The sequence below is a fragment of the Tamandua tetradactyla genome, chromosome 8, assembly GCF_023851605.1.
Source record: "Tamandua tetradactyla isolate mTamTet1 chromosome 8, mTamTet1.pri, whole genome shotgun sequence".
In the NCBI taxonomy this organism is placed as follows: Eukaryota; Metazoa; Chordata; class Mammalia; order Pilosa; family Myrmecophagidae; genus Tamandua; species Tamandua tetradactyla.
Genome location: NC_135334.1, coordinates 74,390,631 through 74,415,796, shown reverse-complemented (window position 1 = coordinate 74,415,796; position 25,166 = coordinate 74,390,631). Strand labels below are relative to the sequence as shown.

General features: G+C 38.7%; 1 protein-coding gene across 6 annotated transcripts in view; it reads left to right on the top strand.

The window, feature by feature from the left end:
• Positions 1–25,166, top strand: part of RNF121 (ring finger protein 121) — a 142,262-nt gene that overhangs the window by 12,279 nt on the left and 104,817 nt on the right. Inside the window, exon 2 of one of the 6 annotated variants that reach the window (XM_077113705.1) lies at positions 11,963–12,069. The exons of 2 other annotated variants lie outside the window; for them this stretch is intronic. In XM_077113705.1, the coding sequence (XP_076969820.1) occupies positions 11,963–12,069 (107 nt within the window). Of the gene's footprint in view, positions 1–11,962; positions 12,070–20,799; positions 20,950–25,166 lie in introns of those variants that run through there. 3 more of the 6 variants (XM_077113706.1, XM_077113712.1, XM_077113711.1) reach the window with 3 other exon arrangements.

The following is a 25,166-nucleotide window of genomic DNA, read 5'->3' as shown; positions in this document are numbered from 1 at the left end:
GAAACTCAGCCTCCATGGAAACCATCTAATCAGAAGTTACCGCCCACAGTTGGGTGGGTCATAGCTCCATGGAAACAATAAAAAATATTTCACCTAGCAACGTTGAGTGAGGACAAAAGGACATGGCTTTTCTGGGGTATATAATAGCTTCAAACAGGTGCACCATGTAATCAACCCAAGTGTACAGTGTCCACAACATCATATAGCTGTGCATTTATCATCACAATCAACTTTGTTTTTCTTTTTTGTGAAAAATAACATATATAAAAAGGAACAAGTTTCAGAGCACATTGCAACAATTAATGGTAGAACCACTTTCAGAGTTTGGTATGTGTTAGAATTCCACAGTTTTAGACTTTTGCTTCTAGCTACTCTAAGATACTGGAGACTAAAAGAAATATCAGTATAATGATTCAGCATTCATACTCATATGTTAAACCTGACTTTCTCTGTATAACTCCACCATCACTTTTGATATTTCTCGCACTCTTTAAGGGTATTTGGGCTATACCCATTCTAACTATTCATGGTGGGAGGGGCTGCCAATAAAATGGAATAAGGGGATGGAACTAGTTGATGTTCTGGAGAAGCTGGCCCCTCTTCATTTCAGGACTTATCTGGTCCAGGGACCCATCTGGAGATTTTAGGTTTCTGGAAAGTTACCTAGTGCATGGAACCTTTATAGAATCTTAACACCTTAGGTGTTCTTTAGGATTGGCTGAAATAGTTTTGGTTGGGTTTGGCAAGCTGTGATAGGTAGCATGTCTAACTGAACCTCCAGAGTAGCCACTTGACTCTATTTGAACTTTCTCAGCCCCGATACCTTATTTGTTACATATCTTTCCCCCCCTTTTAGTCAGGATGGTATTATGGATCCCACAGTGCCAGGGCCAGGCTCATCCCTGGGAGTCCTCTCCCACACCGCCAGGGAGACTTTCACCCCTCGATGTCATGTCCCACGTAGTAGGGTGGGCAGTGATTTCACTTGAGTTGGGCTTAGAGAGGAGAGAGAGGCCACATCTGAGCAACAAAAGAGGTCCTCTGGAGGTAATTCTTAGGCGTACCTATAAGTAGGCTAAGCTTCTCTGCTACATACATAAGCTTCACAAGAGTAAGCCTCATGATCCAGGATTTGGACTACTGATTTGGGATTCTCTAATGTTTCACACTGTATCAGGGGTTCCCCTGTTGGTAAAGTTTATTAGTTTATGTTTTTTCTCCTATCCCTCAATGGACCTTGCCAATACTTTTGATTATCTGCTTAATATACTCTGAGTTGTATCCAGGCATTACATTAAGCCATACAGGATTAAAGGCTCTCATTCTTATTGTGGACTTCCTGTGTGTGGATTGTTTAAGTGATCTATCCAGACAAGTTAGATTATGTGCTACAGAAAATTTAGGTTCTGGACAAAGTAAACCTTTCTTCCTTTGGTTTCAAAGACTAGGTGAGGTTCTAAAATGTAGACAATGTTGTCCTTATCCCTGTATTCTAAATTACCTTAATCCCAACCTGACTGGCTTCATTCTTATCTCTAAATACCAGGTTATACGTACATAAAAGAGCCTCTCAAAATCCGGAAATAACAATTAGCGCTCTGGACTAAATGTGACTGCTATAAGAACTAACAATCTAGGTCCCTGTTTTCTTATAACGTTTCTCTAAATGAGACCATATAATATTTGCTCCTTTGTTTCTGTCTTATTTTACCAGAATTTGTCTGAGGTTCATTCACAATGTTGCATGCCTAATAACTGTTCCTTTTTGTAGCAGCACAGTATTCAATCATATGTGTACACCATCATTCACCAGTCTCCTCTGTCAGTGCATCTTTCAGCCACCTCCATTCATTGGGCACTGTGTATAATGCCAAAAGTGAACAGTCTATCAACATTCTCAATTTTAGATAATTTCATTGTTCCCAAGAGAAAGATAGCCAGTAAACACACCCTCACCAAATAGAAAATCCAAACCTCCCCTTGACTCTTGTCCCTCCATCCATTATTTACCCCTTGTGTTGCTGTGGTACTGTTAATGTTTTCCTGTTAAACATCACCCATAGCATGCAATAGCAGTTTTCCCCCAAGCTTATATGCTCTTTGTACAAGATTCATATCTTTGCAGTAGTTCATATAAGAACTTATTTATATTTGTAGTGTTAGTCCATGTGACGCATGGATCTAAACAATCCTTTTAATGATGTTCACCTTCAATATGATAATATTACTTATAGACCCACTAGTGAACCACCTTTGCTTCTATCTATTTCTTTACATTGAAGTTCAACCTCATTAGCTAACCAATCACCCATCTCTAGTTTCCGTATATCTCTAGGTCCCCTATGTTGTATATCATAAGCCTCTGATTTTACCTTTACCATGGTCATAAAAGTAGAATCATACAGTATCTATCCTTCTGTGTCTGGCTTATTTCACTCAGCAGTATGTCCTCAAGGCTCATCCATCTTGTCTTGTGCTTCAGGACGTCATTTCTTCTTACTGCTGTATAATATTCCAATGTATGTATATAGCACATTTTATTAATCCACATGTCTATTGATGGGCACTTGGATTGTTTCCATCTTTAGTGATTGTGAAAAGTGCTGCTGTGAACACCAGTGTACAAATGTCTCTTTGTGTCACTGCTTTCAGCTCTTCTGGTTATATACCAAGTAGTAGTATTGCCAGGTCATAGGGCAATTTGATGTTTAATTTCCTAAGGAACCGCCAAACTCTTCCATAGCTACTGAATCATTATACATTCCCACCAGCATTTGTAATTTTCTGTTTGTTTAAAAGCTACCATTCTGGGCGGGCCACGGTGGCTCAGCAGGCAAGAATGCTTTCCTGCCATGCCAGAGGACCCGGGTTCGATTCCCGGTGCCTGCCTATATTAAAATAAATAAATAAATAAATAAAATAGAAATAAAAGCTACCATTCTTATAGGTGTGAGGTAGTATCTCATTATATATAGTCTTTACCTTCATTTCCCTTGTAGCTAATGAGAATGACCATCTCTTCAAGTGCTTTTTAGCCATCTGTATTTGCACTTCAGAAAAATATCTACTCATATCTTTAACCCATTTTGTAATTGGGTTGTTTGTTCTTTTGTTGTTGAGTTGTGTGATTTCTTTATGTATACAGGATATCAAACTTTTATCCTATGTGTGATTTCCAAATATTTTGTCCCGTTGAGTTGCCTACCTCTTTACCTTTTTGACAAAGTCTTTTGAGGCACAAAAGCATTTGATTTTTTTTCTTTTCTTTTTTTTTAAATTTAATTTATTTTGTATTATCAAACCAAAACAACATACAAACATGAACATTCTTAGCATACAAACATTCCATGTATGGTGTATAATCAATAGCTCACAATATCATACATGATATACATAGTAGTATATTCATCACCATGATCATTTTTTAGAACATTTAAAAGCATTTGATTTTGAGGATTTCCCATTTATCTGTTTTTTTCTTTTGTTGCTTGAGCTTTGCATGTAAAGTTTAGGAAATTACCTCCTATTACTAGGTCTTGAAGATGTTTCCCTATATTTTCTTCTAGAAATTTTATGGTACTGGTTCTTAAATTTAGGTGTTTGATCCACTTTGAGTTAATTTTTGTATAGGGTGTAAGGTAAGGGTACTCTATCATTCTTTTGGCTATCGATATCAAGTACTCCTATGCCCATTTATTGAAAAGACTGTTTTGTCCCAATTCATTGGATTTGGGGCCTTGTTGAAGATCAGTTGACCATAGATTTGATGGCCTATTTTTGTGCTCTCGATTTGATTCCATTGGTCAATACTTCTATCTTTGTGCCAGTACCATGTTGTTTTGACCATTTGGCTTAATAATAAATTTTAATATCCAGGGGTGTTTGTCCTCCCACTTCATTCTTCTGTTTTAGGATGCTTTTTGCTATTTGGGGTTTCTTTCCCTTCCAGATGAATTTGGTCACTGGCTTTTCCAAGTCTTCAAAGTAGGTTGATGAAATTTTGATTGGTACTGCATTGAATCTGTGGATCAATTTAGGTAGAATTGACATTTTAACTACATTTAACTTTCCTGTCCATGAGCATGGAATGTCTTTCCACCTATTTAGATCTTCTTTGATTTCCTTTAGAGCCATTGTACAGTTTTCGGTGTATAAGTCCTTTACTCCCTAGTTAAGTTCTTTTGTAGATATTTGGTTCTTTTCGTTGCCATTTTGAATGGAATTTTTTCCTTAATTGGCTCCTCAGTAAGATCATTGCTTGTGTATAGAAGCATTACTGATTTTTGCACATTAATCCTGTGTATTGCCAACTTGCTGAATTTATTAGCTCAAGTAACTTTGTTGTAGATGTCTTAGGATTTTTCAAGTATAGTATTGTGTCACCTGCAAATAATGAAAGTTTTACTTCTGCCTTTTCATTTTAGATACCTTTTATTTCTTTTTCCTGCCTGAATGCTCCAGCTAGAACTTCTAGTACAATGTTGAATAATAGTGGTAACAGAGGACATCCTTGTCTCCTTCCCTATCCTAGGGGGAAAGCTTTCAGTCTCTCACCATTGACTATGATGGTGGCTGTGGGTTTATCATATTGAGGAAGTTACCTTTGATTCCTACCTTTTGAGGTGTTTTTGTCAGGAAAGAATGTTGAATTTTGTCAAATACTTTCTCAGCATCAATTGAGATAATAATGTGATTTTTCCCTTTTTATTTGTTAATATGCTGTATTACGTTAATTGATTTTCTCTTTTTGAAGCATCCTTGCATTCCTAATATAAACCCCACTTGATCGTGGTGTTAATTCTTTTAATGTGTTGTTGAATTCAATTTGGTAGTATTTTGTTGAGAAGTTTTGCATCTATGTTCATTAGGGAGATTGGCCTGTAGTTTTCCTTTCTTATAGCATCTCTATCCAGTTTTGGTATTAAAGCGATGTTAGCTTCATAAAATGAGTTAGGTAGTGATCCTTTTTCCTCAGTTTTTTGGAAAAGTTTGGGCAGGATTGGTTTTAGTGTTTGGAATGTTTGGTAAAATTCCCCTTTGAAGCCATCCGGCCTTGTGTTTTTCTTTGTAGGAAGATTTTAGATGACTCATTGATCTCTTAACTTATGATTGATTTGTTGAGATCTATTTCTTTTTGAGTCAGTGTAGCTTGTTGGTGTGTTTCCAGGAATTTGTCCATTTTGTCTAAGTTGCCTAGTTTGTTGTTATATAGTTTGTACTATCTTCCTATGATTTTTTAAAATTTCTTCAGGGTCTGTGGTAATGACCCTCCTCTCATTTCTAATTTTGTTTATTTGCATTCTCTTTTTTCTTTGTCAGCCACTGTTAGTGGTCCTTTGATTTTCTCAAAGAACCAACTTTATGTTTTATTGATTCTTTCTATTGTTCTCCCATTCGTTAACTCTGCTTTAACCTTTGTTATTTCTCTTCTTCTGTTTGCTTTGGGGTTAGTTTGCTATTGTTTCTCAAGTTCCTCCAGATGAACAGTTAAGTCCTCTTTTTTTCACTCTTTGTTCTTTTTTAATATAGACATCTAGGGGGTGGTGCGACAGTGGCTCATTGGCAGAGTTCTTGCCTGCCAAATCCGAGTTTGATTCCCGGTGCCTGCCCTTGCAAAAAGAAAAAAACAAATATAGACATCTAGAGCAATAAATTTCTCTCTCAGCCCAGCTTTGCCACATCCCTTAAATTCTGACATGTATTCTTGTTTTCATTCCTTTCCACATAGCTACTGATTTCTACGGTAGTTTCTTCTTTGACCCACTCATTATTTAGAAGTGTGTTATTTAATCTCCACATATTTGTGAAAACTCTCGTTCTTTGTTGGTTATTGATTTCTAGCTTTATTCCATTGTGATCAGAGAAGGTGCTTTGAATAATTTCACTGTTTTTAAATTTATAAAGACCTGTTTTGTGCCCCAGCATATGATCTATCCTGGAGAATGTTCCACGAGCACTAGAAAAGTCTGTATGTCTTTGTGTTTTGAGATGTAACGACCTATGTATGTCTGTTAGGTCTAATTCATATAACAAATTTTTAAAGTTCTTTATTTCCTTCTTGGTCCTGTATCTGGTTTTCTATCTATAGCAGAGAGTGGTGTACTGAAGTCTGCTACCATTATTGTTGAAATGTCTATGACTCCCTTCAGTTTGCCAGTATCTGTCTCATGTACTTTGGAGCACTTTGATTGGGAGGATAGACATTTGTGATTGTTTTTTCTTCTTGGCTAGTTGTCCTTTTTACTAATATATAGTATCCTTCTTTGTCTCTTATGATGTTTTTACATTTAATGTCTATTTTGTCTTATATTAGCATAACTAGTCCTGTTTTCTTTTGATTACAGCTTGCATAGAACATCTTTTTCCATCCTTTCACTTTCAGTCTATTTGTGTCCTTGTGTTTAAGATGAGTCTCTTGTAAGCAGCATATAGCTGGATTATATTTCTTAATCTATTCTTCCAATCTGTATCTTTTCATTGGTGAATTTAGTCCATTAATATTCAGTGTTATTGTTGTAAAAGCATTTCTTGAATCTATCATCTTATCCTTTGGATTTTATTTGTCTGATCTGTATATTCTTTTCCCTCTTTCTGTTTTTATGCTTTACATTACCTTTACTGATACTCTTCAATTCTGTGCCTTCTTCTAAACCTCCCACTCCTGTCTTTTTTTTTTTTTTTTTTTTTTTCAGCTGGCAAAACTCCCTTTAGTATTTCTTGTTAGTCTGGTCTCTTGTTGACATATTCTCTCAGCCTTTGTTTGTCTATGAAAATTTTAATCTCTCCCTCAGTTTTGAAGGACAGTTTGACTAGGTGCAGAATTCTTGGGTAGAAGTCTTTCTCTCAGGATCTTAAATATATCATACCACTGCCTTCTTGCCTCCATAGTGCCAGTTGAGTATTCTGAACTACTGACAGACTGAGATGTGTCTCGGGGTTGGCCTGTTTGGATTTATTGTATTTGAAGTTTGTTAGGCTTCTTTGATTTGCATATTTAGGTGTTTTTTAGGTGTTGGGAAGTTTTCCCCCATTATATCCTTAACTTATATTCCTAGTCCTTTACTCTTCTCTTCTCCTCCTGGAACAATGATGATTCTTACATTTATGCTCTTTATTTTGTCTATCATTTTCCTGAGATCCAATTCAAATTTTTCCATCTTTTTTGCCATTTGCTCTTTGGTGTGTTCGAAATCAGTTGTCCTGTCCTCTAGTACACTAATACTTTCTTTTGCCTCTTTGAATTTGCTGTTGTGTGTCTCTCATATATTTTTTCATTTGGTCTACCAGCATCTTTAATCTCTGTGATATCTGCTATTTTTCTATTTATCCTTTCAAATTACTCTTTATTCTCTTCTAGTGTCTTTTACAAAATATTTTTTTGTAAAAGCCTAACACAAACATTCTTGCCATACACACATTCCATACATAATGTGCAATCAAGCTCACAATATCATCACATAGTTGTGTATTCATCTCCATGATCATTTTTTTGAACATTTGTATCACTCCAGCAAAAGAAATAAAAAAGGAAAATTCATACATACCATATCCCTTACCCCTCCCGCCTCCTTCTGATTGACCACTAGCATTTCAATCTACTCATTACTTTAACCTTTGTTCCCCCTATTATTTGTATATTTTTTCTTCTAGTGTTTTGATCTCCTTATGTCATTAGCCATCCCATAGATTTTATTTAGTAGAATTATATGAACATCTTTAAATTGCTCCAAAGTCTCTGTCTCTTCCGGTGTTTTAATTTGGTCATTAGGCTGGGCTATATCTGTCTGCATCTTCATGTTTAGTGATCTTCTCTTGCCTTTGAGGCATTTAGATATCTTGATAGGGTTACTTTGGAAGTTGATTTCCTTCAGTGGTCTTTGAATTTGCGGGATGGTTATGGAGCAAGGTGCATGGTGTGGGGCGGTGCACAACAATGTGGTGATGGATTGTGGTGCATTTATATACACAAGTCAGAGACCTATACTGGCTCCTGTGAGCATGGGTTGTGAGTTGCAGGGTTGTGAAGGTGCAGTAAGGAGTCTGTGGGAGTGGGGTACATCTCAGGCAGGCCTTGGAGTGCAGGAGCAGGTGGCAGTGTGAGGGACACAGATGTAAGACATGGCGGGAGGCAGATTGAGGGGCTCACAGATGTAAGGGGGCTGGTTCACAGGCAGGATGTGGATGGGTGTGTGGAGTATGGGGGTTGTGGGTACCAGGTTTAGAGTATGGGGCACAGAGGGCAGGGCCCGGGTATGTCCTTGCACAGGGGGATGTGTCCAGGTGGGCTGGAATACAGATGCACGAGTGTGTAGGGGTGGGGCACAGGTCATGGAGTTTGCGGAACATGGGGCAGGGGCAGGTGTTGTCGGGTGGGAGGGGCCTTGTCATGGCTGCGCAGGTGTGTGGGGGAGTTGGCGCAGGGGTGCATGCATGTGCAAAACGGGGACTATGTAGCACAGATGTGCATGTGAGTACCTGCCAGGTGTGGGAGCAGGGAGTTTGTGCTGGGGAGTGGGGCAGGTCTGTGTGAGGCTGGTGGATGTGGGTACAGGGGTCAATAGGTCAGTGCATGGATGAATGGGCGTCCAATGGCGAGTATATGGCTGTGCATATGTGCAGGTCTAGGGGGCGAGCCTCTGGTGTGCACGTGCACAGAGTTCTGGGGCAGTGGGGTGGGGTTGTAACTGAGTGGGCTGTGGGTGGGTGTGGCCTGGATGCACAGGTCAGCGCTTGCCCCTACCTGGGGGGCATGGCAGGGGTGCACGTGTGCTCGTGCGCTCGTGCACAGATCTGCTGGGACCAGACGCTGATGTACGTGTGTGCAGCGCTCAGGGGGTTCGGGATCGGGTTGTATGACTGTATAGCCTGGGGTCTAGTGTGGCCCAAGCATGAAGATGAGTACTCGCAATCCAGATGTGCAGGCCTACAGGGGGCAGGGAGGGGGAGGTGGGGCTCTAGGGGCTGGGATGGATACTCAGGTCTCAGGAGGGGTGGGGTAGACCTCTTGCGCAGGAAAGGTGGGGCAGGCTGGGGCAGGCATGTGCATGGGGTTGGGTGGTGGGGCAGGGACATGCAGGGAGGAGTTCATTGTCTTTTTAGTTGCTCTTTTTGTTGTTGTTAGTTGTAGGAACATACAGACAATTAAAGTTTCCCTTCTCACCCATTCCCAAGCATACCATTCAGTGGAATTAATCACATTCACAATATTCGAAGTGCCCTCACTACCATCCTCTATTAATACTTTCCCGTCTTTCCAAGTAGACACCTATGCCTATTAATTCTCCATTTCCCTGCCTCCCAACCTCACTACCTGTACTCTAATCTCTGTCTCTGTGAGCTTGCATATTCTTCAGTATTTCCTTTGTAGTTATGAGGAGGCTGAAACTTGACATCCTTTCTACATTTGCTTTGATACCAACTTAACTGCAATCCTAAATAAAAACTATTCCTTACCCCTTGTTCCCCTCACCTTTATGTAGTTCTTGTCACGAATTACATGTTTATACATTGAGTCTCAAACTATTAATTTATCATGATATTTTATGCATTTACCTTTTAGATCTTTTAGGAAATAAAATGTAGAGGTGCAAATAAGAAATACAATAATACTCTCATTTATATTTCCCCATGTTATTACCCTCACTGGAAATCTTTATTATTTCATGTGGCTTCAGTCTTTGTCAGTTGTCCTTTTCTTTCAACTTACACAGCTCTTGTTAATATTTCTTGTACGGCTGGTCTAGTGGTTATGAACCTCTTCGGCTTTTGTTTATCTGGGAATGTTTAATTCCATGCTCATTTTTGAAAGTCAGTTTTGCTGGAGATAGAATTTTTGGTGGCAGTTTTTTGCTTTCATTACTTTAAATACATCATCCCACTGCTGCCTTGCCTCCATGGTTTCTGATGAGAAATTAGTATTTAATCTTACTGAGGCTTCTTTGTACATGACATGTTGTTTCTCTCTAATGGCTTTCAGAATTCTGGCTTTATCATTGGCATTCAGTAGTCTGATTATAATATGTCATAATGTGGATCTATTTCGATTTATCCTGTATGCTGTTCTGAAAGTATTATGTATCCCAGAAAAGCCATGTTTTAATCCTGACCTAATCTTGTGAGGGCAGCCATTTCTTTTTTTTTAATTCAACATAGCAATGTACAATTACAAACCTTCTTACCATATGATCATTCCATTCTTTATATACAATCAATAACTCACAATATCATCACATAGTTGTATATTCATCATAATGATCATTCTTAGAACATTGGCCGTTTCTTTTAATCCTGATCCAACATGCAGGCAGCAACTTTTGACTAGATTATCTAAGCTTTTGATTGGATTAGATATGGTGCACCCAGTAGTGCATGCATTTTTTTGATTAGGTGGAGATTTTACTCCACAGGTGGGTCTTGATTAGTTTACTCGAGTCCTTTAAAAGAGGAAACATTTTGGAGAAAGCAGAGCTGACACAGATCGCAACACTTGGAGAACAGAGGCACAGATGTTTGGAGGTTCTTGGAGCCCAGCAGATGTTGCCATGATATGTTAAGCAGACCAGAACCTGGAGACAGCCAAGGGAAGTCAAGAGATGAAAGCCAGTCCTGGAGAAGCAAAGTGTAGAAATCCCCACAGGAATATAGACTGAGAGCAGTGGAGCCCAAGAGCAAGGGATCAGTATGCCTTCCCAACTGACAGAGGTATTTCAGATGCATTGGACTTTGTTGAATTAAGGTATCTTTCCCTGGAGGTCTTAGTTGGGACGTTTTCACAGGCTATGAACTGTGAACTTGTAACTTATTAAATTCCCTTTAAAAAAGCCATTCCATTTCTGGTAATTGCAGTCCAGCAGCTTACAAACTAAAACATCCTGTTTGGAATTTGTTGAGTGTCTTGGATGTGTGTATTCATGTCTTTCATTAAATTTGGGAAGTTTTCAGCCATTATTTCTTTGACCATCCTCTCTGTCCCTTCCTTCCTTCTTTCTTTCTCTTCTTTCCCTTTCTTCTCTTCCTTCCCTTCCTTCCTTCCTCCCTTCCTCCCTAACTCTCCCCTGTGTATGTGTTGGTACAGTTGATGGTGTCCCATAGGTTCCTCAGGCTGTGTTCATTTTCTTCATTCTTTTCTCTTTCTGTTCCTAAGCTGGACAAATTTCAGTTGTCTTATCTTGAAGTTCTCTGATTCTTTTTTTCTGCCATCTCCAGTCTGCTCTCGAACCCCTCTCAGGAATTTTTAATTTCTGTTACTGATTCTTCAGTTCTGCTTGATTCCTTTTCATAATTTTTAATTTCTCTATTGGTATTTTCTTTGTGTTCATCTATAATTTCCCTAATTTCCTTTAGTTATTTGTCCGTGTTTTCCTTTTGCTCTTTGAATATATTTACAATTTTTTTTTTTAGTCTTTATTATGTCCCGAGTGTGGTCTTCTTTATTGATGCTTTCTGATATTTACCTTGTTGCTCTTGATGGGCCATCATTTCCTGTTACTTTATATGTTTGGCAATCTTTTGTTGAAACTTGAACATTTTGATATTTTAATGTGTTACTGCTGGAATTTAGACTCTGAGGAGACTGTTCCTTAATCTTGTATCCATCTAGTGTTATGATAGAACTTTCCCTGAATGTCAGGAGCTAAATAAAAGAAAAAAGGAAGGAAAAAAGGAAACTTCTCAGTCTTGGCAGATTGAGTTGTACAAGTGCTTTTCCTTCAGGGCTCAACTATATGATGAATTTATGAAATTCATTGAGCTAGAGTATAGCTCAAGCTAGGGAATTCTTGAGCTAGAGAATAGCTCGAGGCTAAAGTATAGGGCCTACTCTGATCCTTTCTGTGCTTACATCTTGTCTTGGGCATGTGTGTTTGGCCCTAGGAATTCCCCCATTTAAATGGATACAAATGTCCCTTCTTTCCTAGGTCATAGTTTCCTCACAGTCCTGGGCATTGCACTCTTTCTCTTACAGGCAGCAGTCCCTTGCTCCAGGCAGTACTTAACTGCTCTCTCACAGGAGTCTGTATGTGAATTCTGTGAACTCTGTCAACTGCCTTCTGCCTGCAGGACAAGTTTCTGGTGAGTCCTTCAGGCCACCACCAGACAGATTGGCCAGACATATGTGCTCCCACTATGCGCAGATTGGTTACTCTGCTCATTTTGGAACTAGAACCAGGGATCTGCCCTGGGAGTGCTTTCCTACTCCATGCTCAGCCAGTGAGAGGTGTTGGAAGAGCCAGCCAGAGTGCCAGGAGGTCCTACCACTTTTAAGTTGCCCCTTTCTTTTTTTTTTTTTTTTTTTAATACTTCAAGACCTTTATTTAGAAGGGAGCCTATGATCACATTATAAGTAAAAAAGCAAAACAAAACAGAAATGAAAAACACTTAAAATAATTTGTAAAACTTACAGAAAAAATTTATATTAGAGGGACATGGTATTACAGATGATAACTTTTTTTTATTAATTAAAAAAAATTAACACAACATTTAGAAATCATTCCATTCTACATATGCAATCAGTAATTCTTAATATCATCACATAGATGTATGATCATCATTTCTTAGTACATTTGCGTCGATTTAGAAAAAGAAATAGCAAGACAACAGAAAAAGAAATAAAATAATATAGAGAGAAAAATAAAAATAAAAAATAAAAAATAAAAAATATATATATAAAAAACAAACAAAAAAAACTATAGCTCAGATGGAGCTTCATTCAGTGTTTTAACATAATTACATTACAATTAGGTAGTATTATGCTGTCCATTTTTGAGTTTTTGTATCTAGTCCTGTTGCACAGTCTGTATCCCTTCAGCTCCAATTACCCATTATCTTACCCTGTTTCTAACTTCTGATGGTCTCTGTTACCAATGACATATTCCAAGTTTATTCTCAAATGTCGGTTCACATCAGTGGGACCATACAGTATTTGTCCTTTAGTTTTTGGCTAGTCTCACTCAGCATAATGTTTTCTAGGTCCATCCATGTTATTACATGCTTCATAAGTTTATTCTGTCTTAAAGCTGCATAATATTCCATCGTGTGTATATGCCACAGTTTGTTTAGCCACTTGTCTGTTGATGGACATTTTGGCTGTTTCCATGTCTTTGCAATTGTAAATAACGCTGCTATAAACATTGGTGTGCAAATGTCCGTTTGTGTCTTTGCCCTTAAGTCCTCTGAGTAGATACCTAGCAATGGTATTGCTGGGTCGTATGGCAATTCTATATTCAACTTTTTGAAGTACCGCCAAACTGCCTTCCACAGTGGTTGCACCATTTGACATTCCCACCAACAGTGAATAAGTGTGCCTCTTTCTCTGCATCCTCTCCAGCACTTGTCATTTTCTGTTTTGTTGATAATGGCCATTCTGGTGAGTGTGAGATGATATCTCATTGTGGTTTTGATTTGCATTTCTCTAATGGCCAGGGACATTGAGCATCTCTTCATGTGCCTTTTGGCCATTTGTATTTCCTCTTCTGAGAGGTGTCTGTTCAAGTCTTTTTCCCATTTTGTAATTGGGTTGGCTGTCTTTTTGTTGTTGAGTTGAACAATCTCTTTATAAATTCTGGATACAAGACCTTTATCTGATATGTCATTTCCAAATATTGTCTCCCATTGTGTAGGCTGTCTTTCTACTTTCTTGATGAAGTTCTTTGATGCACAAAAGTGTTTAATTTTGAGGAGCTCCCATTTATTTATTTCCTTCTTCAGTGCTCTTGCTTTAGGTTTAAGGTCCATAAAACCGCCTCCAATTGTAAGATTCATAAGATATCTCCCTACATTTTCCTCTAACTGTTTTATGGTCTTAGACCTAATGTTTAGATCTTTGATCCATTTTGAGTTAACTTTTGTATAGGGTATGAGATATGGGTCTTCTTTCATTCTTTTGCATATGGATATCCAGTTCTCTAGGCACCGTTTATTGAAGAGACTGTTCTGTCCCAGGTGAGTTGGCTTGACTGCCTTATCAAAGATCAAATGTTCATAGATGAGGGGGTCTATATCTGAGCACTCTATTCAATTCCATTGGTCAATATATCTATCTTTATGCCAATACCATGCTGTTTTGACCACTGTGGCTTCATAATATGCCTGAAAGTCCGGCAGTGTGAGACCTCCAGCTTCGTTTTTTTTCCTCAAGATGTTTTTAGCAATTCGGGGCAACCTGCCCTTCCAGATAAATTTGCTTATTGGTTTTTCTATTTTCTGAAAAATAAGTTGTTGGGATTTTGATTGGTATTGCATTGAATCTGTAAATCAATTTAGTTAGGATTGACGTCTTAACTATATTTAGTCTTCCAATCCATGAACATGGTATGCCCTTCCATCTATTTAGGTCTTCTGTGATTTCTTTTAACAGTTTTTTGTAGTTTTCTTTATATAGGTTTTTTTGTCTCTTAGTTAAATTTATTCCTAAGTATTTAATTTTTATAGTTGCAATTGTAAATGGGATTCGTTTCTTGATTTCCCCCTCAGCTTGTTCATTGCTAGTGTATAGAAATGCTACAGATTTTTTTTTTTTTTTTTAAAGAGAGAGGGAGGAAAGGAAGGAAAGACAGAGAAGGAAGGAAGGAAGGAAGAAAGGGAAACATTTTTAAACATTTTCTTGTTTTATTATATTTTGTTTGTTTGTTTGTTTTTTACATGGGCTGGGGCCGGGAATCGAACCGGGGTCCTCCGGCACGGCAGGCAAGCACTCTTGCCCGCTGAGCCACCGCGGCCCGCCCCATAGAAATGCTACAGATTTTTGAATGTTGATCTTGTAACCTGCTACTTTGCTGTACTCATTTGTTAGCTCTAGTAGTTTTGTTGTGGATTTTTCTGGGTTTTTGACATATAGTATCATATCGTCTGCAAACAGTGATAGTTTTACTTCTTCCTTTCCAATTTTGATGCCTTGTATTTCTTTTTCTTGTCTAATTGCTCTGGCTAGAACCTCCAACACAATGTTGAATAATAGTGGTGATAGTGGACATCCTTGTCTTGTTCCTGATCTTAGGGGGAAAGTTTTCAATTTTTCCCCATTGAGGATGATATTAGCTGTGGGTTTTTCATATATTCCCTCTATCATTTTAAGGAAGTTCCCTTGTATTCCTATCTTTTGAAGTGTTTTCAACAGGAAAGGATGTTGAATCTTGTCAAATGCTTTCTCTGCATCAATTGAGATGATCATGTGATTTTTCTGCTTTGATTTGTTGATATGGTATATTACATTAATTGATTTTCTTATGTTGAACCATCCTTGCATACCTGGGATGAATCCTACTTGGTCATGATGTATAATTATTTTAATGTGTTGTTGGATACGATTTGCTAAAATTTTATTGGGGATTTTTGCATCTATATTCATTAGAGAGATTGGTCTGTAGTTTTCTTTTTTTGTAGTATCTTTGCCTGGTTTTGGTATGAGGGTGATGTTGGCTTCATAGAATGAATTAGGTAGTTTTCCCTCCACTTTGATTTTTTTGAAGAGTTTGAGGAGAGTTGGTACTAATTCTTTCTGGAATGTTTGATAAAATTCACATGTGAAGCCATCTTGTCCTGGACTTTTCTTTTTAGGAAGCTTTTGAATGACTGATTCAATTTCATTACTTGTGATTGGTTTGTTGAGGTCATCTATTTCTTCTTGAGTCAAAATTGGTTGTTCATGCCTTTCTAGGAACTTGTCCATTTCATCTACATTGTTGTATTTATTAGCGTAAAGTTGTTCATAGTATCCTGTTATTACCTCCTTTATTTCTGTGAGGTCAGTGATTATGTCTCCTCTTCCATTTCTAATCTTATTTATTTGCATCCTCTCTCTTCTTCTTTTTGTCAGTCTTGCTAAGGGCCCATCAATCTTATTGATTTTCTCATAGAACCAACTTCTGGTCTTATTGATTTTCTCTATTGTTTTCATGTTCTCAATTTCATTTATTTCTGCTTTAATCCTTGTTGTTTCTTTCCTTTTGCTTTCTTTGGGGTCAGTTTGCTGTTCTTTCTCCAGTTCTTCCAAGTGGACAGTTAATTCCTGAATTTTTGCCTTCTCTTCTTCTCTGATATAGGCATTTAGGGCAATAAATTTCCCTCTTAGCACTGCCTTTGCTGCGTCCCATAGGTTTTGATATGTTGTGTTTTCATTTTCATTCGCCTCAAGATATTTACTAATTTCTCTTGTAATTTCTTCCTTGACCTACTGGTTGTTTAGGAGTGTGTTGTTGAGCCTCCACGTATTTGTGAATTTTCTGGCACTCTGCCTATTACTGATTTCCAACTTCATTCCTTTATGATCCGAGAAAGTGTTGTGTATGATTTCAATCTTTTTAAATTTGTTAAGACTTGCTTTGTGACCCAGCATATGGTCTGTCTTTGAGAATGATCCATAAGCGCTTGAGAAAAAGGTGTATCCTGCTGTTGTGGGGTGTAATGTCCTATAAATGTCTGTTAAGTCTAGCTCATTTATTGTAATATTCAAATTTTCTGTTTCTTTATTGATCCTCTGTCTAGATGTTCTGTCCATTGATGAGAGTGGGGAATTGAAGTCTCCCGCTATTATGGTATATGTGTCTATTTCCCTTTTCAGTGATTGCAGTGTATTCCTCACGTATTTTGGGGCATTCTGATTCGGTGCATAAATATTTATGATTGTTATGTCTTCTTGTTGAATTGTTCCTTTTATTAGTAGATAGTAATCTTCTTTGTCTCTTTTAACTGTTTTACATTTGAAGTCTGATTTGTTGGATATTGGTATAGCTACTCCTGCTCTTTTCTGGTTGTTATTTGCATGAAATATCTTTTCCCAACCTTTCACTTTCAACCTATGTTTATCTTTGGGTCTAAGATGTGTTTCCTGTACACAGCATATAAAAGGATCCTGTTTTTTAATCCATTCTGCCAGCCTATGTCTTTTGATTGGGGAATTCAGTCCATTAACATTTAGTGTTATTACTGTTTGGGTAATACTTTCCTCTACCATTTTGCCTTTTGTATTATATGTATCATATCTGATTTTCCTTCTTTCTACACTCTTCTCCATACCTCTCTCTTCTGTCTTTTTGTATCTGACTCTAGGGCTCCCTTTAGTATTTCCTGCAGAGCTGGTCTCTTGGTCACAAATTCTCTCAGTGACTTTTTGTCTATAAATGTTTTAATTTCTCCCTCATTTCTGAAGGACAATTTTGCTGGATATAGAAGTCTTGGTTGGCAGTTTTTCTCTTTTAGTAATTTAAATATATCATCCCTCTGTCTTCTAGCTTCCATGGTTTGTGCTGAGAAATCTACACATAGTCTTATTGGGTTTCCCTTGTATGTGATGGATTGTTTTTCTCTTGCTGCTTTCAAGATCCTCTCTTTCTCTTTGACCTCTGACATTCTAACTAGTAAGTGTCTTGGAGAACGCCTATTTGGGTATGTTCTCTTTAGGGTGTACTACACTTCTTGGATCTGTAATTTTAGGTCTTTCATAAGAGTTGGGAAATTTTCAGTGATAATTTCTTCCATTAGTTTTTCTCCTCCTTTTCCCTTCTCTTCTCCTTCTGGGACACCCACAACACGTATATTTGTGCGCTTCCTAATAGGAATTCAATTCCCTGAGCCCCTGCTCAAATTTTTCCATTCTTTTCTCTATAGTTTCTGTTTCTTTTTGGATTTCAGATGTTCCATCCTCCAGTTCACTAATTCAATTCTCTGTCTCTTTAAATCTGCCATTGTAGGTTTCCATTGTTTTTTTCATCTTTTCTACTGTGTCTTTCAATCCCATAAGTTCTGTGATTTGTTTTTTCAGACTTTCCGTTTCTTCTTTTTGTTGATCCCATGCCTTCTTCATGTCCTCCTTCAATTTATCAATTTGGTTTTTGAAGAGGTTTTCCATTTCTGTTTGTATATTCAGAATTAGTTGTCTCAACTCCTGTATCTCATTTGAGCTATTGGTTTGTTTCCCTGATTGGGCCATATCTTCAATTTTCCTGGTGTGATTTGTTATTTTTTGCTGGCGTCTGGGCATTTAATCAGATTTCCCTGAGTGTGGGACCCAGCAGGTTGAAAAACTTTCCTGTGAAGTCTCTGGGCTCTGTTTTTCTTATCCTGCCCAGTATGTGGTGCTTGTCTGTCTGCGGGTCCCACCAGCAAAAGATGTTGTGGCTCCTTTAACTTTGGAAGACTCTCGCTGCTGGGTGTGTGGTGGAGACAGAGGAAAGGTTGTAGGTTGGTTTTAATGGCTTCAAATTGTGAAGTCCTGGGATCTGAATTCCTTGAGAGAGGGATTCCACCTGAGTTGTGTTTCACCCCTCCCGTGGGGAAGGTTCAGGTGGTATAGAGCCCTGAAAGCAGCCTGTTTCTGTGTTTGGGGTAGTTGTAACATATATAATCCCAGCGCTGAGCCCAGAGACAATGAAGCCTGCATAGAAACAGCCACAGAAGGCTCTGTTTCGCCCCCTTTCCTCTTTTTCAGTTAGCCCAATTGGCGACTTTTGCCTTGATCAGTTTCGCCTGAGCTGAGGGCCTATTTTTAGTAGTCAGAAGTTGTTCATTAATGCCACTATTGGTGTTAGGTTGGGCTCAGTCTTACTACTGTTGGAGACGCTTTCCTTTCCCTCCTGGAAGTCGCCTGTGGGGAAGGGTCGCCAGCCGCTGCGGCTTGGGGAACCGCTGTTCCGAGGCTCCCAGCTGGCCCAGGAAGCCGCATGTGTGGAAGGGGCTGCGGTCACCGGCCACCGCGGCTTGGGGGACCGCTGTTCCGACGCTCTAAGCCGGCCCGGAAAGCCACGCGTGGCAGGGCCGCTGCGGCTTGGTGAACCCCTGATCCAAGGTTCCCAGCCGGCCCGGGAAGCCGCGCGTGGGGGAGGGGCGCCGGCAGCCGCAGCTTGGGAATCCCGATCCAAAGCTCCCAGCCGGCCCAGGAAGGAGGGAGGGAGGGGCTCCGTCTGCCTGCCGCCGCGGCCCGGGAAAGCGTGTGCCTCTCGGGGACCTCACCGCAGCGGAGTCTCTTAGCCGATCTAGCCGTTCCAGAATGAGGTACGCTGTGTGTCTGGTCTCTGTCGTGGCTCCAGGAGCTGTTCTGTACTGTTTCTAGTTCTTTAGTAGTTGTTCTGGAGGAGGAACTAAGACCCGTGCGCCTTACTAAGCCGCCATCTTATCCGGAAGTCGATAACATTTTTTATGAGTAAATATATGTATACATCCGTGGAAAGGATGGTGGCTTATCTACTTCTTTACTTTATTCAAATGAATTATATTCTTATTAATGAGTTAAAAGTACTTTGCATAATCACTTATTCAAAAATCTCTAAATTTTGTGAACTTGACTAGTCAAATTTATCACATCATGGCACATTATGATTATGTACAAATCAGAAAAAAGAATGCAGTTGCCCTTTTTTTTAAAAAAAACTTTTTTATTAATTAAAAAAACAGAACATTAAGATATAATTCCATTCTACATATACAATCAGTAATTTTTAATATCGTCACATAGTTGCATATTCATCATTTCTTAGTACATTTGCATCAATTTAGAAAAAGAAATAAAAAGACAACAGAAAAAGAAATAAAATGATAATAGAGAAAAAAAAGGTTATACATACCATACCCCTTACCCCTCGCTTTCATTTACCACTAGCATTTCAAACTGAATTTATTTTAACATTTGTTCCCCCATTATTTTTTTTTATTCCATATGTTCTACTCTTCTGTTGATATAATAGCTAAAAGAAGCATCAGACACAAGGTTTTCACATTCACAGAGTCTCATTGTGAAAGCTATATCATTGTTCAATCATCATCAAGAAACATGGCTACTGGAACCCAGCTCTACATTTTCAGGCAGTTCCCTCCAGCCTCTCCGCTACGTCTTGAACAACAAGGTGATATGTACTTAATGCATAAGAACAACCTCCAGGATAACCTCTCGACTCTGTTTGAAATCTCTCAGCCATTGACACTTAGTCTCATTTCACTCTTCCCCCTTTGGTCGAGAAGGTTCTCTCAATCCCGTGATGTTAATTCTCAGCTCATTCTAGGGTTTTTCTCAGTCCTTTGATCCTGAGTCTCAGCTTATTCCAGGATCTCTGTCCCACATTGCCAGGAAGGTCCACACCCCTGGGAGTCATGTCCCACACAGAGAGGAGGAGGGTGCTGAGACTGCTCGTCATGTTGGCTGGAGAGAGAGGCCACATCTGACCAACAAAAGAGGCTCTGTTGGGGGTGGCTCTTAGGCCTAAATTTTAAGTAGACTTGACCTATCCTTTGTGGGGTTAAGTTTCACATGAACAAACCCCAAGACTGGGGGCTCAGCCTATAGCTTTGGTTGTCCACACTGCTTGTGAGAATATCAAGAATTCAACTTGGGGAAGTTGAATTTCTCCCTTCTCTCACCATTCCCTGAAGGGGGCTTAGTTGTCCTTTTCTTAATACTTCACTTGCCTTCTTACTTTAGTCCTTTCACTGTTTTCTGAAGTTTTTAGGAAGATGTTTCTGCCATTTTGTGCTGTGTTCAAAGCTTCTGTGAGGGCAAAGAACCTTAAAGTATCTCATTTCACCATCTTAGATAGGCTCATTGAAGATTTTTTTTTTTAACTTTTAAAAATGTGAAATATAACATACCTACAAAATAAAAGAAAGAGCAATAATTTAAGAATTTCAAAGTATACTCCAACAAACAACTATAGAATGAATTTCATAGTTTTAGTATGGATTACATTCCACAGTTTCAGATTTTTCCTTCTATCTGCTCCAAAACACTAGAGGTTAAAAGAAATATCAGTATAGTGATTCAACAGTCATATTCATTGGTTAAATCCTATCTTCTCTGTTATAACTCCTCCTTCTCAGGTACATGGATGGTTCAGTGGTAGAATGCTCACCCGCCATGCAGGAGTCCTGGGTTCGATACTCAGCCCATGGGTCACATTGTAAAAGCTATATAGTTATACAGTCATCTTCAAGAATCAAGGCTCCTGGAACACGGTTCAACAGTTTCAGGTATTTCCCTCCAGCCATTCCAATACACAATAACTAAAAAGCGATATCTATATAATGCATTAGAATAACCTCCAGGATAACCTCCTGACTGAAATCTCTCAGCCTCTGAAACTTGATTTTGTCTTTTTTCTCTCTTCCCCCTTTTGCTCAAGAAGGCTTTCTTAATCCCATGATGCCGGGTCCTGGCTCATCCTCGTGTCCTGTTCCATGTTGCCAGGGGAGATTTACGCCTCTGGAGGTTATGTCCAGTATAGAGGGTTGGGCAGTGAGTTCACCTGCCAAGTTGGCTTCAAGAGGGAGGCCACATCTAAGTAACAAAAGAGGTTCTCTTGGGGGTGACTCTTAGGCATAATTATAAGTAGGCTTAGCTTTTCCTTTACAGAAATAAGTTTCGTAGGGACAAACCCTAAGATTGAGGGCTCAGCCTATTGAATTGATTGGCCCCACTGCTTTTTGAGAATGTCAGGAATTCCCCAGATGGGGAAATTGAGCTTTCCTCTTTTCTCCCCAGTACCTCAAGGGGACTTTGCAAATACTTTTTTATTCTCTGCCCAAATTATTCTGGGATTTATTGGGGCATCACACTAATGTTTACAAACCAACAAGATCTCATGCTATATTCAAGATTGCATGTAATTATGATGTACTAATAAATTGACCATCCAAAGTAACTTATGTAATGTGCTACCCAAAATGTAAATTTTGCCCCAAATAAACATCTCTTCCTTTGGTCTCACATAGAAGTTGAAATTTTAAAGTATGGACCATATCATCCTTTACCCTATATTCTGATTTACCTTAGCCCTATCAAGATCAGCTTCATTCATAGTTGAAGTCTGATCACTTTTCAATTTTTTTGACAGTTGTAGCATGGGGTAATTCTGGCTTTCGTAGCTTCAGAGCTCTGACTCTGAGTCTCAGGTGTCACATAAAAAAGCCCGAAGTTTCAGGGAATGTCCAGGTTGTACACACATATCTTAGTATCTCGGAATTTGAAACTAACAGTTACAACTCCAGGATAGATGTGACTGCTCTTAAGAGCTTACAGTCTAGGACCCTTAACAGTAGGCCCCAACCTGATAACCCATGCTCTTGACTTCAAACCTCTGAGTTTGTGGATTATAGGTAGTCTGTAAGAGTGAGGCATGATGATGTTTGCCTTTTTATTTCTGACATTTCATGCAACAAACTGCCCTCAAAGTTCATTCAGCTAGTTGCATGCCTTACACAGAGCATCTTTTTGACTAGTGCTGGTTGTGAAGTGGGACGGATATGCTGAAGGAGTAAGCAATTATTCTTGTCATCAAGATATTAGCATTATTTATTATTCATGTAACATTTATTGAGTGCATATAATGCATCAGATTATGTGCTAGTTCTCTGAAATAGATGAATAAGAGTCAAAAGACTACTTCAAACCTATTAGAATGGTGTAGTGGGTTGAATGGAGTTCCCCCCAAAATATGTATATCTTATTTATTATTAATTTTTTTTGTGTGTGTGGAATAGAACATTTATACAAAAAAGCAGTAAATTTCCAAGTACATTTTAACAAGTAGTTATAGAGCAGATTTTAAAGTTTGGTGTATACCTTATCTGGAATGAGGATCTTTGTAGATGTGATTAAGACAGAGACCTTGAGATGAGATCATTGGGGATTGGGGTGGGCCCTTAATCCCCTGATGAGTATCTTTATAAGAGACAGAAGAGAAGAATACAGAGATGCAGAAGAAGGTCACTTTAAGATAGAGGCAAAGATTAGAGTTATGTTGCCATGAGCCCAGGAACTCCAGGACCCACTGAAGCTAAAAGAGGCAAGGAAGGATTCTTTCCTAGAGCCTTCAGAGGAAGTGGCCCTGCCAACACCTTGATTTTGGACTCTGGCCTCCAAAATTTGTGAAAAGACTTATTTAAGTCACCAGGCTGTAATAATTTGTTATGGTACCCCAAGAAAACTAATACAGAGGGCCAAGAGATAACAAATAAAAAAGTACGAAGTGCTGGCAAGGATATGGGGAAATTGGAACCCTCATACCTTGCTGGTGGGTGTGTACAATAGAGTAGCCTCTTTGAAAAGAGTTTGTCAGTTCCTTAAATGCTAAATATATTTAAAATAGGATCCAACAATTCCATTCCATGGTGTGTAGAGCCAAAAGAATTGAAAACAGGTGTTCAAATTAAAATTTATATGTGAGTATTTGTAGCAGCATTATTCATAGTAGCCAAAATATGAAAACAACCCACATGTTTACAACTGATTAATGCCTAACCAGAAGGTGGCGTATCCTTACAATAGAATATTATTTGACAATAAAAAGGAATGAAATACTGATACATGCTACAGTGTGGATGACCCTCAAAAGCATTATGTTAAGTCAAAAAAGCCAGTCACAAATGACTATGTGTTATATAACTTCATCTCTATGAATGTTCCAGAAAAGACCAGTCTAGAGAGATGGAAAATAGATTAGTGGTTGCCTAGATCTGGGGAGTGAGAATGGGGGTTTGCAGCAGCTGAACACAAGGATTCTTTTTGGGTGATGCAAATGATTTATAATGAGGTGGTTGCACAGCTTTAAATATACTAATAATCATTGAATTGTATACTTAAAATGGATGATATGTGTCAACAGAGCTTTAAAAAAAGATCCTTGGGGAGAATGATTAGAATCTAATGATGGAGAGAGACCCAGAAACAAGTTATAAAAAGTAGTAATTGTGACTTTAGAGATACGGCAAATTGCAAATTTCTGGGGAAGACAAGGACAAAGGGATTTACTCTGAGTATATCTATTAGACCAGCAGTTCCTTGTATGGGAACTATGATTTATTTATTATTGTATCCCCACTCTAGAGTTTAGCATATATTACATGATCCATTAATAATTGTTGAATGAATGTATGAATGAATGAAGTTGGAGAATATCCCACAAAGGAGGTAATATTTGTGCTCCTTAAAGGATGATTAGAAGTAAGCTAGACAGTGAAAATAAGGGGAGAATTCTAGAGAGAGAAGATAGCAGCAGTCAAAGAACTTAGAAATGGAAGGGCATGTTAGAAATGATAAATGGTTCAGTGTGGCTGGAATATAAGCCATTTTGTAGAGAGTGGTGAGATAGGATTGGGCTGCATTATGAAGAACCTGCGTGTAATACTAAGGAGTTTGGACTTTAACTGAAGGCAATAGGAGTCGTCAAAGTTTGTTAAAGTAGGGGAATGATGAATCAGATAGGTGTCTGATATGTAGCTGCTCATATATTATGAATCAGTTCTGGCTAGATTAGAGTTTACTTTGGAGGTTACTGCAGTAGTCCAGGAGGGAGTAAGGGATAAAATCTGAACTAGAAGTAAAAATTGAAGATGGATTTCATAGGCAGGTAACTATCTTCAGCACATGAACAGTCCAGACTATAAAGACTTTAGGAGTTAAGAGAAATGATAGTTTTGGAAGGCTTTCTGGAAAGGGGATTGGATATGTGGGGGATCATAAACATGTTCTCTCTACTTTTGTGTGTATTTGAAAACTTAAATTAAAAAAAAAAGTTCCCAATTCAGCTGGCCTGGATGGTTGCTTTCTGGTGTTGATAGGAGAGGTTGGGGTGGGGTGTAGGAAGCAATCATCACAGCCAGCATCTACTTTAAGCTCAGTGCCTAAAATATGCTGCCCATGTTAGACCTTACAGCTTGGCTAAGCATATCCCATGTCTTAAGTGATCGTTTTATGTATGACATTGAAGAGTCTGAAAGGTAAGGTAGTTCCACTTTGATTTATTAGCCTTAATTCTTGGCAAGGTTCAGGGTTGGGGAAGAATGTGAATGAGGAGAATGAGGAGCTACAAATGTGGGTAACCTATGACCCCCTGGACTTCACTTGTAACCCTGATCAGCATACTACAGTATCTTGTTTCCTATCAGATAGAAGCAGCCAGCCTTGTCGTCGTACTGTGTTCCTACCAGATTCAGGAGCTAGGTAATCTCTTCTTTCTCTGGGCTTACACAGCATTTTGTTTATAATATACAGTTATCCTTATACTATGTTTAATAATCTGTCTCCCTCACCCTCTAGACTATGTATACCTCAAGGGCAAAGGTTGGGGCTTATTCATCTTTAATATTTTGTGAAAGAAAAAAATCTCTCAGTGGATGCTTTGTGAGTCTGAGACCTCTGAAATGCCATGTTTCCCAGCCAAAGGGTTGTGAGGTATGGGGTTCTAGAA